At 38.7% G+C, this 19824-nt stretch overlaps 1 protein-coding gene across 2 annotated transcripts in view; it reads right to left on the bottom strand.

Annotated features, from left to right (window-relative positions):
- gpc6b (glypican 6b) overlaps nt 1-19824 on the bottom strand; it is a 42515-nt gene continuing 22691 nt past the window's right edge. The window contains exons 5-10 of one of the 2 annotated variants that reach the window (XM_049485282.1): nt 17284-17414; nt 15397-15540; nt 12930-12959; nt 1930-2066; nt 777-952; nt 1-528 (exon numbers count right to left, since the gene is read on the bottom strand). In XM_049485282.1, coding sequence (XP_049341239.1) covers nt 341-528; nt 777-952; nt 1930-2066; nt 12930-12959; nt 15397-15540; nt 17284-17414 — 806 coding nt within the window. In that variant the 3' untranslated portion in view covers nt 1-340. The remainder of the gene's footprint in view (nt 529-776; nt 953-1929; nt 2067-12929; nt 12960-15396; nt 15541-17283; nt 17415-19824) is intronic. The other variant, XM_049485283.1, reaches the window with a different exon arrangement.

Raw genomic sequence — 19824 nt, 5'->3', positions numbered from 1 at the left:
GAAGATCTGAAGAGCTGAAGATCTGAAGAGCTGAAGAGCAGAAGAGCAGAAGATCTGAAGAGCTGAATATCTGATGAGCAGAAGATCTGAGGTTTTCTTGTTGGAGCTGAACTGACTGATGGAAGCTGATGGAGATCAGAAGAGCTGGAGGTGGATGCTGAGATGATGTCCATTCCTCGTTGAGGTGGTTGTAAAGTTTTTAAAGCTCAGAGTTTGATGACTGAACCTCAGGGACTGCTGGGAGGTGAGGAGGAGTCCTCGGCATCGCTGGCGTCCGTGTGAGAGCGGGGACGGACTCTGGAGGAGGGCAGGAGCTGCAGTGTGTCCTCCTCAGCGTGTCCTATCTGCAGTGAAGGAGCAGTGTGAGGACGAGCAGGAGGAGGGGACATGTGGAGGACGGAGGGAGCAGAGACACGGCACCACTGCGATCTGCCCCCAGGACTGGACTGTCTGTGGGAGACGTGTCCGGCTCTGTAACACAGGACTCCATACAGCCACTCCCACTACCTGATCCACTGCTCTCATCACCTGAGAGAGAGAGAGAGAGAGAGAGCGAGAGAGAAAGAGACAGAGAGAGAGAAAGACAGAGAGAGAGAGAGAGAGAGAGAGAGAGAGAGAGACAGAGAGAGAAGTTGTGACACTGTGTAAAAAATACAAATATATGTAAAAAAAAAAAAGTACACAATTTCCTTTTATACAGGGTTGCAGACAGTACGCAGCTTAGAACCTCTTTATGTTACATGCGTGTGTGAGCATTCTTAGGGTTCTAGACGTACTCGAGTCCTGGAAGTAGATGTCGTTGCCGTTGTAGGCATTCTTCAGCTTGTTGGTCATCACTTTGAGAGCCATCACCTGCTGTCTGATGAGGGAATCTGGTCTTGTGATGTCCACCACGACTTCAGGGTTACTGACCTGCTGAGTGAGCCCGTCCTTCAGAACCTCAGGGACGTACCTGCAGAAGAGGACATCGTTTATCTGAGAAATATATATTCGTATATATTCATATATATTTTTTCAAGATATTTAATGTTTTGTCTGGTGAACTTTAGTTCATTTGTTAATATTAGGGCTGTCAACATTAATGCATTAACGGACACAATGAATTTGGAGTCAGTAACTCAGTAAATCTGTTATTGTTTATTTTATTTTTTGCGCAATTAATTACATGACCAAGTTTGACCCCAACTGCAATAATTTCTCGGTCTGGTCCCAAATGAACTTGTGGTGAGTGGTGAGAAAGTGACTTGGTCTCTATCCAACCCAGCTATCAAATATACATCTTTTTAATTGAGGTAAACTGCTGATAAGGCGCAGTTTAATCTGATATGCTGTATTAGCCAGATATACTGATATACTGCTATGAACAAACACTGTATTGGCTGCTCCATGCTGTTTACACACACAATAATAATAATGTGCAGCATACACTAGTTAGGTAAAACTTTATTTTAAGGAACACAAATTAGGCACTTATTAATGTCGTGTAATGTCGTGTTGTGTACAACCCTGATGTTGCAGTAGTGTATTCTTGAAATATATATATATATATATATATATATATATATATATATATATATATATATATATATATATATATATATATATATATATATATACTGTATTATTTTAATTCAGTGTTTTGTCATATCACCAAGAATATCGCAAATATCACAAAAATACCATGAAATATCGTGATATTATTTTAGGGACATATCGCCCACCCCTAATGAGGAGGACATATATGTCCACTACAAAGACAAAGTTTAGATTATATACTTATTAGGTCCCACTAATCTCAAATAGATTAGATTAGATAAATTCATTCCTAATAAACTGTAATCTGTATTTTAACAGTTTAAGAACAACAACACTCCAGTTAATTCAGGCAATAAAATGTTTGGACTGCAGGAATTGTGATTGTGAACGTACCTGCCCATTTCCTGTCCATTCCAGCAGTCTTCTGTCTCCTCCGTCTCTGTGGACACGTGCTCCCCCTCACAGATCCCCTCTGGTAGTGAAGACCAGAAGTTTTTGGACTGCCTGAGTTTATCTTTAATATCGATCACCTGCAGAGCAGAATACACGAATACACTGTCAGAACAGAGCGTGTGTGTGTGTGTGTGTGTGTTTATAGGTTTATGTGCATGTGTATATTCACAGACTATATATTAACAGCCTTGTTAGTTCAACATAAACTTAAAGAATAAATGGATGAAAACAAGTACCTTCATTTTTTTCGATTTTTAGTTTACTACATGAATTGAACACACTAATTGTCCCTTACACTGTGCCAAACATTTTCGAGCAAAGTACCAATAAATATACTTTAAACTGACCTGAAATAAACTCTTTTAACTTCTTTTTACATTGACTTCCATTGAAAGATTATACGTTTTTTTATCCTTCCTGTAAAGTTGCTATTTTGAAGATACTTGTTTTTAATTGGATAGTTACTAAACCTATTCACCTCTTCACCTCTGCAGGAACACACCTAATATTGAACAATATTACCTGAAAAATGTTTTTAGAGGCATTATTAGCATGTAATCAGAGAGGAGGGATACTGTATGTAACAGTGTGTTGGAGACACTAGATGGCAGCATGTTCAGAGAGATGGATGTTTCCACCTTTTCCACTTTAAGCAGCTAAAAAAAACTTTTAACATTTACAGTAACAGGACCGTCCAGCCATTTGCTCTTTGCTACTGCTGAATAACTCCAAAACTGGATATTATTTATTGCATCAAATCAATAAATCTAACTGTGGTTAAGATATAGTGTCCAGGTAACAGGTAAATTATATATATATATATATACTGTGCAGAACTGACTAAAATTGGCCATGTGAACAGACATTTTAGAAATCTCACAGATATTAATTTTCTGGACATGTCCAATAAAAAGACGACGTCTGGTCATCCTACCACTTAACACTTTTCAGCCTGCAGCAAGATGAGCTCCAGACTAACCGAACATCAAACAAATACTCTGGGGATGAGCGCTGAGCGCTGTCACTCATACCTGAAAGATGGCTCTCTGCCTCCCTCTATTGGTGGCCATTAGTCTGATTTGGTCTGAAATATCTAAGCAGTCCATCTAATGAATGAGTTCAGATGTTTTAAGCATCTAAAAAGTAGAACATGATGCTTACATGACCCTAAGATCAGCAGTGTGATTAACAGTGTCATTGGCTGTTTAATCAGCAGTTTAATCATTAGTCTGATCAGCTCTGTTGTAAGTTGTGTGATCGGCAGTGTGATCGGTTTTGTTACAGGCAATGTAACCAGCTGTGTGATCAACTGTTATCTACAGTGTAACCATGGGTGTGATAAACTGTGTAATCGGCTGTGTGATAAACTGTGTGTTCGGCTGTGTGATTGGCTGTGTAATCGGCTGTGTGATCAGATGTGTGATCGGCTGTGTGTTAAGCCATGTGATCGGCTGTTTGATCAGATGTGGGATAAGCTGTGTGATCGGCTGTGTGATCAGCTGTGTGATCGGCTGTGTGTTAAGCCATGTGATCGGCTGTTTGATCAGATGTGGGATAAGCTGTGTGTTGGCTGTGAGATCGGCATTATGATTGGATTTGTGAACAGCAGTGTGATCCTCTGTGTGTTTAGCAGTGTAATCGGCAGTGAGATCAGCTTTGTGATCAGCTGTTTTACAGTACCATCATATATGTTTAGTTGTGTAATCGGGGAGGTAATCTGCATTGTGATCAGCAATGTAATCGGCAGTGGTAGTGTTACCATTGGTCTGATCAGCAGTGTGATCGGCTGTGTGTTTAGATGTGTGTATAAAAAAATTATCTCTACATTTTGAGCCCACTGCAGAACGTTTGTGGTGCCCTGACCCAGATCCAAAATCTGCTCTCCATGATGCACCTCTTCACTAACGATTAGTGAATGCAGTGAGGAAGGCGGGGTTTAGGGTGGAGGGGATTCATCTCCAACAGGTGCAGCAAATCCCTGCATCTACAGCACCTCCCTAAAGACCACAGTTAAGCTCTCACATTAATTCTGCTGGCAGCGAGCTCTGAACACTGACATTTATGTCAGACATGATTGAACATCCGTATAAAGCCTGCGCTTCCCAACAACCCCAGCTCTGAGACAGAATTCCAGCTCAACTTCGGAAGAAAAACTTTCCCAAAATGCTGCTGTGTCGCTCTGAACCTGTTTAAACAGTGATTGTTTTTGTGCTGAGTGAGATTTAGGAACGCTGAAAAAACAGGAATTCTGAAAACCAATAAACCATGGATGCATTCCACATTCCAGAATAAATCTATACATCGAATATATATTAGCCCTAAAACACCAATCCCAAAGAAAAATCCATCCAAACACATATTAATTGTTCCAAGTACATATTAATTCCAAACACATTTCCATCTCAAACACATATCAATCCCAAAGACAAATCCATTCCAAATACATATCAATTCCAAAGACAAATCCATTCCAAATCTGTATCAATCCCAAAGACAAATCCATCTTAAACACATATCAATCCCAAAGACAAATCCATTTCAAATACATATCAATCCCAAAGACAAATCCATTCCAAATACATATCAATCCCAAAGACAAATGCCTTTTAAATACATATCAATGACAAAGACAAATTCATTCCAAATCCGTATCAATCCCAAAGACAAATCCATTCCAAATCTGTATCAATCCCAAAGACAAATCCATTCCAAATCCGTATCAATCCCAAAGACAAATCCATTCCAAATCTGTATCAATCCCAAAGACAAATCCATTCCAAATCCGTATCAATCCCAAAGACAAATCCATTCCAAATCTGTATCAATCCCAAAGACAAATCCATCTTAAACACATATCAATCCCAAAGACAAATCCATTCCAAATACATATCAATCCCAAAGACAAATGCCTTTTAAATACATATCAATGACAAAGACAAATCCATTCCAAATCTGTATCAATCCCAAAGACAAATCCATTCCAAATCCGTATCAATCCCAAAGACAAATCCATTCCAAATCCGTATCAATCCCAAAGACAAATCCATTCCAAATCCGTATCAATCCCAAAGACAAATCCATTCCAAATCTGTATCAATCCCAAAGACAAATCCATTCCAAATCCATATCAATCCCAAAGACAAATCCATTCCAAAGACATATCTTCCACATTCATTCCAAACACACATCAATCCCAAAGACACAATTTCTACATCTATCCCAAACACACCTTCTTCCCAATTGCACATTTTTCACATCCATTGCAAACTAACATTCATCCCAAAGACAAATCCGTCCTGAACACTTATCCATCCCAAATACGGACTGATACAGATTTATCCATCCCAAACCTCCACCCCCCCCACACACACACACCATTCCCGATCCCCCCCGTCACCCCTCAGCTCTCAGACTCCGGAGGGACGGTGTGTGTGTTCACACATCCTCATTTCTATGAGCCAGTTAAACACAGAACTCCATTAAAAATGTAAACGCCATGAAGATAAAGTGTGAGTGAAGTCCTCATACATTTATTTACCATTCCCTCTTAAATTCCTCCACTGAGTTTAAAATAGATCAAAAAAAGAAAGGATGACAGCAGGAGATGCATAATTACCTCTTAATGGCTTCGGTCTCGGAGGGGTGATCTGCTCGAGTTCCCTCACAGACAAATTCCCTCCATTCCGGTTTAATCTCGCTGGTGAGGATGATAGAAAACGACAGCCGGCTTCAAATCGACGAATTAACCCACTTACTAATGACAGGAAGGTAAAAGTCCTTGATTTATGACTTTTAGAGTTTTAGAATTAAGTTTTGAGTTTTCAGCTCAGAGTCGGTGGGTTTCAGTACTTGCTCTGTCTTAATTGACAAATTGGAATTTGGTAAATGTTGGGGATGCACTGAATATTTGCCAACTGAAAATATTTATCTGAATAAATGTTCAGTGTTTAATATTTTCTTTTTGAAAGTATGGTTTTGTAATAGTTTTCCTCTTAAAATGAGTGCTGAAATATGTTTAGCCTGTTATTTATTTATTTAGTGGAGGAAAAATGACAAAATTAATGAAATCCACACAAAAAAAATAAATTCTGTATTTGATATTTGGCTGTCTAACATTTCTACATCAATTTATTTTGTTCAGCTAAAAACGAAAAATGTTTTTAGTACATATAACTTCTTAAATGTTTGCTCAAAGATCATCTGGTTTAGAAAAAAAAACTACTTAGGAGCCTTTTTAAAAAGTTTTTAAAGTTTATTGTATCTGCACCTTATAACATCTGTATATAAGAACATTAAACAATTTAGTGTTGTACCAAAATATACCAAATCTGTGTTATAGTGCATTACAACACTACACTGTATACTGTTCTTATGAACATATATTCTTATAAGGCATTATAAGCCCTTTCTTTATAAACCCTTACACTTGTAGTTTATAATGTGTTATGAATGTCACTGTAAATACTTATGAGTTATTATACAGCCTTATTACAGGCTTATTACAGTCATTATATAAGGTATTATGCATGTCATACAGTATAATGCATTACGAATGCATTTATAATGCATTATGAATACAGGGTTCATAGGAAGTGTTGCCAAAAATACTTTTAACTATTTTTCCTGGATCTTCAAACTTTTAAACTGGCCAATTTGACCCAGAATATAACAGGAGGGTTAAAGTATCAGAATAAGCCCGGATACGTTAAATTTATTTGAAAAAAAGAGGAAACCGGTTGCCTTAAAAAAGTTAAGTAATGGGTAATAAAAACTTAAGTTAGCTTAACTTAAAACATCAAGTTATTACAACTAAAGAGGAAGTTGATTTAACTTTTTTAATTTTTTGTTTTACTGTAAGACTGGATAAGTTGAGTTTACTTAACTTTTTTAAGGAAGCCAGTTTGCTCAATTTTTTTAAGTAATTGGAAATAAAAACTTGAGTTAGGATAAATTAAAACATCAAGTTATTTATTACAACTAAAGGGGAAGTTGATTTATTTGTAAGGGAGCCGAGGGGGGGGAATCACTACACACTGATGGTGAGTGTTAGTCTGTCAGAAACTGTTGGACACGCCCAGTATGCAAATAGATTGTGACAGAAGCCAATGGAAAAGAAGCTGCCAATAGTACAGTATATGTGCCCACAAATTCAGTTCAACGAACTCAAAATAATAGTTGAGTATTGTTTAGAAATATCAAATTTGATGTAAAACAGACTTAAATCATTTGATTTTAAACAGCGTATGGGTTTACAGTGTAGATGAAGGACCGAGTGAGCAGGATCAGAGTCTGCAGAGCTGCAGGACTGCAGGACGAAAGTATGGCAGGATGAAGAATGTTCATTTGCTGTTCCCAGATGTTTTCAGCTAGCGGTCGCTGACCACTGTTTGGTTCTGGAGATATTTTGTGTTGCTGAGGTCACATCTATTAAATCGTGGTATGGAACCCACCCTGTGGGTCAGAGTGAGCTGTGGTCGTGATGTTTGGCTGAGGAGATCAGTGTTTATTCCAGCACTGCAAACACTTGAGACTGAGTCTATTTCTGACTCTATTTTATGGATCCCTCAGAAAATGTCTTATTCATGACAGAACTCTATTTATGACAGATCCTCATATTTGGTTTTTAAGTGATCAGTGTGAGATTGGAGCCTCAAGCATCACAGAACATCTGATTTATGGATCTGGATCAGGATCTGGATGGTACACTGAATCTTCTGATCTGATCTGATCTTTTTTCCTATCTAAATAATATTATCAAGGAAGCTCTTGCAGGTTTTCACCACTTTTATCCCAGAAAATTGAGGAGAACTCATCTAGTGTGTTTTAACTAGCTGGACTGATTATTGAAATGCTCTTATTACAGTATTATAAAGCTTTTTTCACTGATCTGGTGATAAAAGCTCAAACGGTTTGGGATTTTAGCACTAGTGCTAGTAGCATCAGATAAGTAGAAAAGGTCTATAAGAGCATTACAATACATTTATAAATCCAGTTCTCCTCTAAAATAACCAATTAAATACTAATTTAAAAAAAAAAAAAAAAGGTGCAAACAGGTGATGTTGCAGCAAAGTTATCAGAATGTTTAAAAACTGTTTTAATAATATCCAAAAAATTGATAGATTGAATATTCTAAGAATATTAATTTTTACGTTCTATCAACCAAAAATGGTCACAGATCTGCCAATAGTATAGGATTTCTAGAGCAGATACAATTGCCTACATGCACTATGTACTATATTATGGGCACCAGTTGTTGGCTTTCCTGATCGTGCTAACACTCTGGCAGCTGAATGCAATCAGATCCTCACAGCAATGATCTAAATAATCAAGTAGAAAGCTCCTCATAGACTCAAAGAGTTCAAAAATCAATATTTAGTGGAATAACCCTGGTTTTTAATCACAGCTTTATGCAGATTTTACGCATCTTGGCATCATGTTCTCCTCCACCAGTCTTACACACTGCTTTTGGATAACTTTATGCTGCTTTACTCCTGGTGCAAAAAATTCAACAAGCAGTTCAGTTTGGTGGTTTGATGGTTTGTGATCATCCATCTTCCTCTTGATTATATTCCAGTGGTTTTCAATTTGGTAAAATCAAAGAAACTCATCATTTTTAAGTGCTCTCTTATTTTTTTTACGGAGTAAATATACTAATTTTTTGTAACAGAAACTTTTTACTTTTGATTCTTAAACTTTTGATTGTGATTTTTTTTTTTTTGCACAAAATGTACTCCCTAGAGTAAACTCTTTTTAATTGAATTAATTAACTTGATCCCTGAAGGAACTATAATTTAGCAGTCGTAATACTTTTATTTGTCTATTTATTTGTAATGTATTATCATAATAATTATTGTTGTTATTACTAATATTTTCTATTATTATCATTAAAAAAAGGCCCTGGACCTGAGGGGCTGTGTGTCAGATACTCCCGACCGCAGTGTCAGTGAACAAACACCACTCACATAATCCTCACATAATCCAGTCCCTCCAAAATGAACAAACGAGGCTGTGCATAATCTTAAATAATCCTTATAAAACAGTGAGAATCTGAGCAGCGCTTTGGGAACAGGCAGCTGGACGGCTGGATATCGGGAGCTGTCAGCTTTGAGTTGTGTAGAATAATAATTTGGGTTCAGACTGGCCCTCAACTAGAACAGCAGAAATATGCTGAACATAAACACAAACACAAACCTATTCATGCCTGTCATGTTGATTTTGGTGCGGTTCTGCTGACAGTGATAATTACGCTGCTGGAATTTACAGAAACAACACGGAGCGGCCGCCCGGCTCCGGCCTAAACAAATAAATAAAGGTCCTTAAAAAGAACAAACTGACGTTAAACCGTGCCAGAAAATAAAAATAGAGGCTTCTGGAAAACCGCACGCTATTTATTACAACGCTCTTCCCTTTTCCTTCCAAATAACAGAAAAACGCCTCGTCCTCGTCCTCGCCGTTCCAGACCGGCGGCGGCGGCGGCGCTAACTCCAATTAAAAACAACAAACAACAAACAGCAAACAAGCATCTTCTAAAAGCTCTGGAAGCTCTGAGAGCAGAATGTGAGGATTATCAGCATCTCGGAGCCGCGGGGTTCGGTTTCATGCTCCCTGTGAGGCGCCACATTAGAGGCAGAGAGAGAGACTATAAGATGCAATCAGTCGCAGCGGCGATTCATTCCCACTCCTGCGCTGAGGAGTCGGGCTGGGCTATAATGGATCCCCGCGTCTCACGTTGCAGAAAATCAGGATCGCTTTATATTATAAAGCCCAAACCGTCCCCAGGATAAAATCAACACGGCTAATGCTGAGATCTGGTTTCAGCCTCGGCTCCACAGATTCACTAACGTCTGCTCCCTCTCCTCCCTCTGCTGCTCCCAACTCCACCTTACTGACCACACCCACCCGGATTAACATCAGGACTACAGGCGGGATTAGGCCTGAGATCACAGTTAAGATTACTGTGATCTGAAATCAGATCACAGTAATCTTAGTCTGGATTAAGACTAGGATTACAGTCAGAAATAGGTTTCAAATTAGTCTGGATTCAGATTTCACAGTTGAGTTTACTGTGATCGGAAATCACATCACAAATTATAGTTTGGATTATGTTAAGGATTACAGTCAGGATTATGGTCAGGAATGAGGCCAAGATTACAGTCAGGATTAGGTTTCAAATTAGTCAGGATTAAGGTCAGGATTTCAGTCAAGATAAGGTTCAGAATTACAGCCAGAATTAGATTCAGGATTACAGTCAGGATTAAGATCAAGATTACAGTCAGGATTAGGTTCAGGATTATGTTCAGAATTACAGCCAAGATTAGATTCAGGTTTACAGACATAATTATATTCAGGATTACAGTTCAGGATTATGTTCAGGATTATGTTCAGGATTACAGCCAAGACTATGTTTAGGATTACAGTCAGGATTAGAGATGAAATTACTGTCTAAAATAAGGTCAGGATTAAAGTCGTATGTATGATCAGTATTACAGTCATGACAAGAGCCAGGAGTAATGTCAGGATTACAGTTGGGACTATGTTCAGGATTATAGTCAGGATTACAGCCAAAAAAAAATGTTCAGTAGTCAGGATTAAAATCTGGACTAACAGACAGAATTAGAGTAATAATTACAAATAAAAATCTGGATTAAGTTCAGAAACCAGTTGGTGGTCAGGTTGTGGTTCAGTATATAGAGACGGAGATTAAGTGGTTAAATTGCTTTCTCTTTCTTTGTATGTGTGTGTGTGTGTGAGAGTGTGTGTGTGTGAGAGTGTGTGTTTAAAAGAGCGTTTTCTCCGCTGCTTCACTCAGACGTGTTAGTTTACGTCGTGTTCGTCCGTCAGGAGCCGGTACCCGAACACGATTCTCGCTGTTCATATCAAAGCTGCTTTCAGACGCTAATCTGAGCACCTTTAATCTCCTCCACCGTGTCAGAGTGAGGCAGAGCAGACGGGCCAACATCACACACACACACACACACACACACACACTGCTGTGATCACCAACATTTACCACATTCACTTTTCACACACACACACAGGCAGTTGAAGGTGCTCAGAGATACAAACTAAACAAGATGTGAAGATAATGAGCCAAAAGGAAGACAAGCATGTCAGCCTGTATCATCATCACCATCATCATCATCATCATCATCATCATCATCATCATCTTATTCTCCACTGGTTTATGAAGGCTAGCAGCAGAGCGTCTGAGTCTATAGATCATTTTCAGCTTCAGTTTTATTTAAATTAAAAATGTTATACAGCTACAACCGCGTCTGTGACAGCCGCTCTGATTCCTCAAAAGCTGGAGGTGCTGTAATTTATTCTGTCTAATCTATTATTAATCCTGCAGCTGTAAATCCATCTCAAACCTCACTCCATCACAACCAGCCGAGCGAGAGAGAGGAGCTGCTCCACTTCAGAGCGGCACCACAAAACACAGGCAAACCCACAAATCCAAACAGTCAATTTAATATGATTATAATCACATTTCTGTATTCATCTGATTATTCATGTAGTCACATAAACAATACAAAACTCTAAAAAAGAAAAATAACTTTCTTAGATTGGAGAAAAGTCTATAAATCTAAACACGTAAATCAAAAAACAGAGCTGGATTCAGCATTAATCATACTTATCAGTGCATTTAAACTCTAAAACCAGAGAATTATGAGGTTTATTAGTGTGTGCATGAGTGAAAACAGACCCTGGCACTGGAGCACTGGAAATAATCAGCATTTAAGCATTTAATACAGAAACCTAATATAGTAATAAAACACATTCAGAGCGACGCTGAAACTGAGGTATTACTTATTACTTATTTTTTGCACTATAAGATGCAAATAAAATACTCAAATTTTCCATAAAATCACCAGTTATGTATGAATTCTTCCAGTCAGGTATTAAGAAGCAGTAAAGCCACTCTGCTGAAGTACAGAGTTATACGGGAAAGTTTCTCCATCACCAAGGTTAAAGCATTATTAGCATTAGCCACTAACTGCAGTGCTAGCTCTTTTCCCGCCTCCTATCAGCCTCCTAACCCGGGCTAGCACTGCTGGAGCAGCATTAGCATTACCCCGCTAACCGCAGCACAAGCTCTTGCCACGCTCAGAGGTGAGTATCTGAGAAATGTGTGTAGCTTAACATCCAGCACTCGATTGACTTTTTGAGTTTTTTATTACAGTTTTGTTTACTTAGCTTAGCTTAGCTTATCTTAACTTAGTTAGCTTTATGTGATGCAACAGAAGATCCTGCTTTGGTTCCCTAAAGAATCACATTAGACATATGTTTAAAGCACCAACCAATTTACATTAAGTAATGCTAGCATGCAGGAGACTGGGGTTCAATTCCAGGTCAGGGTGATTGAATGCCATGCTACACCAATTAAAGTCCTTGGATTCCTTGGACACTACTGTATTTTTCGCACTATAAAGTGCACTTTTACTTTTCCCAAAAATCGTCAGTGTGCCTTATATATGAATTTTACCAGTCTGGTATTAAGGAGCAGTAAAGCCACTCCACTGAAGCAGGCCTGTAGCCTGATGCTAACCCTGGCTAGCACTGCTGGAGCAGCATAAGCATTAGCCGCTAACCACCCAGTGGCAAGACCTGCTGAATTAGAAGGAAAACTAGGCAACATCCCTGTTCCTAAACTAGTTTCTTATAATCCAGTGTGTCTTATGTGTAAAAATAGACCTGAAACTAGACGTCCATTGATAGTGCGCCTTATAATCTGGTGCGTTTATAGGCCAAATGCCATAAATGCAAATGTAGAACCTTTTAAAACTAAGATTAAAATTAAAATTGTCCACAAAACATCAATCATGTTTGTTGAAATAGTGAGTGAGATGTTTTATTGATGATAAAATGGAAAGGAACAGAAGAACAGAACAGAAAAAACACTACAGACAGGTGTAGAAGAGTTAGTTAGAGGGTCTTACGCTGTGTTGCATGGTCTTCCAGACAATCCTCTGGTGAGCAGCGTTCAAAACAAGAGTTGAAAGCAGTTAGAGAACAGGAGGAACAGCGGCGGAGGAATCAATGCACTGAAATGACGCTTCTCAGCCTGTCTGGAGGAGTGAGTTTAACCCTTAGAAACCTACAGACGGATTTTACCTCCAAAATCTCACCTTGTGTTCTCAGCTTAGTTACTCAGAAATCCCTTCACACATTAACATAATCCATATATGGTTAGAAAGGGCGGAGCTTACTCTTTCTAAAAATAGTGATCACATCCCAGTGCGGTAAAGCTAAATCTACAAGAAACCCATTGAGAAAAACACCTAAAAAAGTGAAAAATCTCCTTCCCCAACCAATATTATTTACCTTTAGTGCTTCAAACCCAATATTTATATGATGTTTCAAAAACCAAATAATATCAGTAAATAAAGACTCAAAAGTGTCCACAGAAAAAAAAGTGTGAAACTACCTGCTTTCCTCAAACTAAAGCTAGGTATGGTGTGCGCACTACTTTATATAGTTTTTATTATTTTACTTGCACATTTTTACTAGTTTTAAGTAGTTATTTTGCACTAAACTAATTTTTTATTTAATCGACTAAAAATTTTACATTTTTGTATATAGTTTCCTTTGTGTGTCCTGATCCTCAAAATACTGAAAGGCATAGGCAGCTCTGAGTGTCAGGTTTTTAGTAATTTAATCTATATGTATCTTAAAGGTGTGATTTTTGATTATCAAGAAAAATAAATAACTCTGCCTGATGCTGTTTCTCCATGTATTTTATCAAAGTAATAATTAATAATCCATGTTATGAACTCAAATCATCAATATTATTATGCTTTCTTTTAACTCATAAACACTCTAGTCTAACCATTTTTTTAAAGATTAGATCTTAGGTGTGAATATATTTAAAGTCTATACATTCAAAAATAAGTTTAAAAAGGCGCTTGGTAAAATTTTGAGCAAAACATGATCAGTTCCAGGAAAATATAACAATTCTGCTTCCTTTTACATTTTAAATGATTCTATTTTTGAGCAGCCGTATGTCTTCTGGAGTAAAAGAGATCAGGGCATGTGTCTGTCTGATATAATTACTGTGTTATAAGACCTGAAAAAGAGAGAACTGACAAAAACTAAGAATAAAAAACACACCAAAACAGCCTAGAGTTCAAAGGGTTAATGTTCTGTAAGTGAAAGCTGTGAGTTAAGGCTGTGGTGGTCAGTTCCCTGTGTTCTGTCCCTCAGCTTCACATCTGGAAGCTACACCGGTTCACCTTGGCATCAAGGTCATCTCTGATCGATCGGCTTTGAGCTCCTAAATTTGACAGTCAGAGAGAAACAGCAGATGCAACCGGAGACAAACAAGCTGATGCCTAAACCCCCCTGAGAATCACCTTTATATTCAGCAAACACCCGTCACAGCAAACACCAATGACAGTGGAGTCGAGGCAGAGCCAGAACGTTTCTCCTGGGCCGTCGTGTGACGGAGAGAACTCATCCTGAACGCTAATCGATGGAGAAGGCCAAAGGGACAACGAGGGACAACAAGGCTTTAATGCCTGCCGAGGTCAACCAGTGAATCAAGAAACAGAGCTGGATTCAGCGTTAATCATACTTATCAGATCATTCTAACTATTAACCAGAGTATTATCAGATTTCCTAGTATGTGCATAAGCGAAAACAGACCCTGGCACTGGAAATAATCATATACAGTACAGGCAATGCAATTATTTTCATGACTATTTACATTGTAGATTCTCACTGAAGCATCAAAACTATGAATGAACACATGTGGAGTTTTATGTACTTAACAAAAAATGAGCTGAACCTCCACAGTCACCGGACCTGAACCCAATCCAGATGGTTTGGGGTGAGCTGGAGCACAGAGTGAAGAAGACAAAGGAGCAACAAGTGCTAATAAACACCTCTGGGAACTCCTTCCTTCCTTCAAGACTGTTGGAAAACTTTTCATTTCAGGTGACCACCTCTTCCTCACAAGCTCATTGAGAGAATGATGCCAAGAGTGTGCAAAGCAGTAATCAGAGCAAAGGGTGGCTATTTTGAATAAACTAGAATATAAAACATGTTTTTAGTCATTTTATCTTTTTTTGTTAAGTACATAAAACTCCACATGTGTTCATTCATAGTTTTTATGCTTCAGTGAGAATCTACAATGTTAATAGTCATGAAAATAAAGAAATTGAACTTTTACCGTATTTGTTGCACTATAAGGTGCACTTAAAATCCTTTAATTTTCCCAAAAATCAGCAGTTATGAATTTTACCAGTCAGGTCGTAAAGCGTTATACAGGAGTTTAGTATACAGGTCAACCAGTGCAGTGTGTCCGCGCCAGCAGTGTGAAGGCGAGAGATGCGTGTGTGTGTGTTTAAATGTGTGTTTAAGTGTGTGTGTGGGTGCTGAGGGACATCAGGGGTTACCCCTCCTTACCAGGCGGTCCAAGCTGGTGCCTGCGGCACTGGTGGGCAGCTCCTCGGGGTTGTAGGGCCTGAAGCGGCCGCTGAAAACGTCCGAGACGCCGCGGGCGGACCTGCTCGTTCCCGAGGACTTGGGCTGACCGCAGCCTTGAAAAACCTGCAATTAGACAGAGAGGACACGTCCTCCACATCCAGTCCAGATATCAGGTTTCCCCAGAGCAACCGAGGAAGAAAAACATGGTTTGCATTCCAGAGCGCGAAGAACTTGCCACTCGCTCTGCCCACCGAGTTCCCAAATACGCCCGGGGACTGCAGCCCTCCCGTCAGCGTGAGCCGGGTCTGTAATACCTCACGCCGAGAGCCGTCGTGTAATTTTCAGGGCTTTGAGGGAGGGAGGCGGCGAGAGCTGCTACATGAAGGCCAAACTGTTAAACTCGCACTATTAAAAGAAAAAGAAGTGGAGCGACAGATTCCAGCTAAAGCCGACCGAACTCTAACCCTCCTGCAGCGTCAGGCTGTTAAATCCTCTCTCTCCTGTTTCCTCTAGAAAAGATCTACAATTAGTGGCTGAAACCAATTTCAGAGATAGACGAGGAACAGATCTATCTATCGCGCCGTGGCAGCCGGTGTCCAAAGATAACAGTGTCTGGACCTTTCTAGCTGGCAAAACTAGCTGGTGGTGATTTGAGAAAACAGGCTATGCAGCTTGCCCTCAGCTGCCAGAGCCCTGAGAGAGCACACACAGTTGGTCTTGCTCTCTCTGGGTGGGTACAGTACAGTAGATGGCGCTCTTCTTTCCCCTCATCACTCCTAGGGTGATGTGGATCAGCACAAGGCTGCATCTGTGAGCTGATGTATCAGAACCGAGTCACTGCCCTTTCCTCTGAGTGTGCTGCCTTATGATTTAAATATCTTTTTCAAAATGGAGTTATCTCGTTTTTACATACAGACATTTTATCTTTTTAATCTAAAATATCTGAAAACACTACTCATTTTCTAAACATTTGTATCATAGAAAGAAGTGTAAAAAGTATTGTAAAAGGTTCCAGCACTGTTCCAGCACTTTCTACACAAACACCCAGTAGAATAAAGTGTATATTTAGCCAGAAATAAACTGTACCATTTCTAAAAGCGTCTGCAGCGTCATCGCTCTCCAGTGAGGATCTGTGATTAATTGTGTTAAAAATAATAATCTCTCATTCAGATATTCTTTTGTGACTTATTTAGTGCAATATTTCTAAATTTTTGATAAAAAAAAACCTGCGTTTGTAAGTATAATAATCCAGCGTTGGTTAGTGTGTGAGTTTCTCCACGGCTGTTTAATCAGTTTTGAATTATCGGTTCACTCAATGAGTCGACTCATCCCAAACTGTCTGAACACCAAACAGATTATATATATATATATATGTATATAGTTATTTTTTACAAGTAAACCTAGTTTTGAATTAGAATTTCTTTGTCATCTGTAGTATGAATGTAATTTTTAGTAGAGGGGGAAAAAAAATCGATTATAATTGAAAAACGAAATAATTATGAAAAAAACAAAGATTTTTTTTTGGGCCATAATCGCCCGGCACCTCCTCCAGGAAAGAAGAACTACAACTAGTGTCCGAAACGAATCATAGAGAAAGACGAGGCACAGACTAACTATCTATCGCATGCACTCAAAAACTACACATTTGTGACCCTGCTTGGCCGTGGCAGTCGGTATACAAATATACAAATATCTGTAACCTGAGATAACAGTGTTTGGACCTTTGGGCCTGTAGACAGAGGAACCCGCGGATGATAAAAGTCAGAGCTTCCTCAGAGAGGACAGGAAACAGTAAGAGGATTATTGGAGCGGAGGCAGGCGGCTGGGTCTCGGGCGGATGTAGAAGAGAGAGTGTGTTTAACGTACTTGGTAGGACAGCTGAACACTCTTGTCCTGCATATTCATGATGGCCTCGGAGATCTTCACATCGATCGGCTCCATTACAGACTCTATGTTAAAGGGTCCCTCCAGCCGCTCTGTCACCAGCAACATGGCATCTGTCACAACAGAGAGAGAGAGAGAGAGAAAATAGAAAGAGAGAGAGAGAGAGAGCAAGACAATAAGATTTAAAAAATCGTGTTTTTATAGTGAGTCTCACAATAATCATTCATTCAACACAACGATGACGCACAACACACACAGATACACATACAGCCTGTAACTCTATACCATCTCATATACGATTATATAGTAATAATGGTATAATTACAATGAGCTGCGTCTGTAAAACCAATACTGAGTCATACTGAGAGTCACTTTATATCATTTTCAAATCCATATTACAATACCACTCTAAATCCAGACACACCTCTTCTCTTTCTATATGTTCAATTTCTTTTTTTTTATGATTTTTTACATTGTAAATTTAATATTGAAAGCTCTATAGGAACACATGCATAATTCATGTTAAGAAAACCAGAATATTTTATATGTTTTATATGTTTTATACTATACTTTCTTCTTCTTTGATGACAGATCTGCACATATTCTGCACTTTAGTACTATATTAGTCTTTTTGTTACATTACATTTTTTTTGTATGTTATATTATTTATAGTTTTGTATTATTAAATCCAGAAATCAGTCTCTCAGATAAATAGAATATTATATAAGACCATACTTGATCAATATACAGCTCTGGAAAAAATAAGAGAGCAATTAAAAAACCTCTGGAATATAATCAAGAGGAAGATGGATGATCACAAGCCATCAAACCACCAAACTGAACTGCTTGAATTTTTACACCTGGAGTGAAGCAGCATAAAGTTATCCAAAAGCAGTGTGTAAGACTGGTGGAGGTCATGCTGCCACATGATGCCATGATGCATATACATCTATCCAATTACTTTGCATGGTATGTTAGAGTAAGGTAGGAGTTTCTAATAAAGTAGCCAGTAGGTGATATGATATGAGCTTTTTTATGTTTTGCTTTTTTATCCCAGGACTTTGGGTAAGCCCTTAAACTGACCCGGGCTCTGTTTTCTGACTGCTGGTTGGACTAGGCTCGTTCTGAATGAAGGATTTTCAGCACAATACTGACATTTTCTTTCCCTACAAGAAATGTAAATGCCCATTTCTTATAAAACCCCAGAGGACAAACAGTCCTCCACGTGCGGAAGTGCCAAATCCAGTCTGGAAAATTCCTCAAACACATTCGGGAACATGAACAACTTGCATTCTGACCCTGCAGTGACCCGTCACCCGGACACAGCACAATAACTCCCTTCACAATGATCTGTCTCATTTACATATTTGCAATATTCAGCATGTGAAGTCGAATATAAATCTAGATTCTGTTCAGGGACACGTGTTCAGCTTATTTTTTGGATTCTCGTGGTCTGATTTCTGCTGTTTCTCCTCCATTGATAATAATCCTGACACATCAGTGACACACCAAAATAAAATAAATTTCATACCAGTTCTTCCAGTGCTCAGATGATGAAGAACCCTGAAGAATAAGCTTTATTCAAAACTGAACCTTAGGAAAGACACAGAACATTCAGTCCAAGAACCTCCTGATCACCTCAAACTGAATCCTGAAATAAAACTCTGTGTATTGATTAATATATTGTGCCTTCAAACAACTTTCAAACGCCTTTATACTAAATAAACATACAGAGAATATAAAGAGAGAATGGTGTCCAGTTCACACTTACCACATTTGCAATGTCCTGGATGTAAATTTAACATGATTAACACCAAAGTAATATTTATATATTTAGTTAGTTTGTTATTTCTTGCTTTATTATATATTTTCTTACTTTTATCTCTAAAGAAGGAAGAATTTAATTGTATGAGGAAATTTGTTTCTCACTGTGCACATGACAATAATCTCTTTAAATCTGGAATCTTGTAAAACAGTGTCAGAATCAGCTAATGCTAAAACCTGTATAAAACTATATCTGAACGAAATAAAAAAAAATTCTAATTTTTATCACATTTTCTCCCCAATTTACAAGGCCAATTTCCCAACCCACTCTCGGAGGAAAGCGCAGCGACTCGGTTCTGATACATCAGCTCACAGACGCAGCCTTGTGCTGATCCACATCACCCTAGGAGTGATGAGGGGAAGGAGCGCCATCTACTGTACTGTACCCACCCAGAGAGAGCAAGGCCAACTGTGCTCCGGCAGCTGGTGGCAAGCTGCATGACCAGGATTCAAACCAGTGATCTCCTGAACATAGTGGCAATGCCACAGAGCCCCAGTAATTACAATATTAACCCTGCTGATTATATTAACTTTGCTGATTATATAGTAAAAAAGTCAAACGTTTGGACACATTATCTACATAGTAATTGAATAGTGAAGTGATCTATCAGACTATAAAGGAATACAGTACATAGGGATTAGATATGTAGTAACTTAAAAGGATTAAACAAACCAAAAATACTCTTATCCGGGGAGCTG

This window comes from Astyanax mexicanus, chromosome 11, assembly GCF_023375975.1.
Source record: "Astyanax mexicanus isolate ESR-SI-001 chromosome 11, AstMex3_surface, whole genome shotgun sequence".
NCBI classification, from domain to species: Eukaryota; Metazoa; Chordata; class Actinopteri; order Characiformes; family Acestrorhamphidae; genus Astyanax; species Astyanax mexicanus.
Note: the sequence above shows the minus strand (reverse complement) of the source record. Positions and strands in the feature narration are given on the sequence as shown.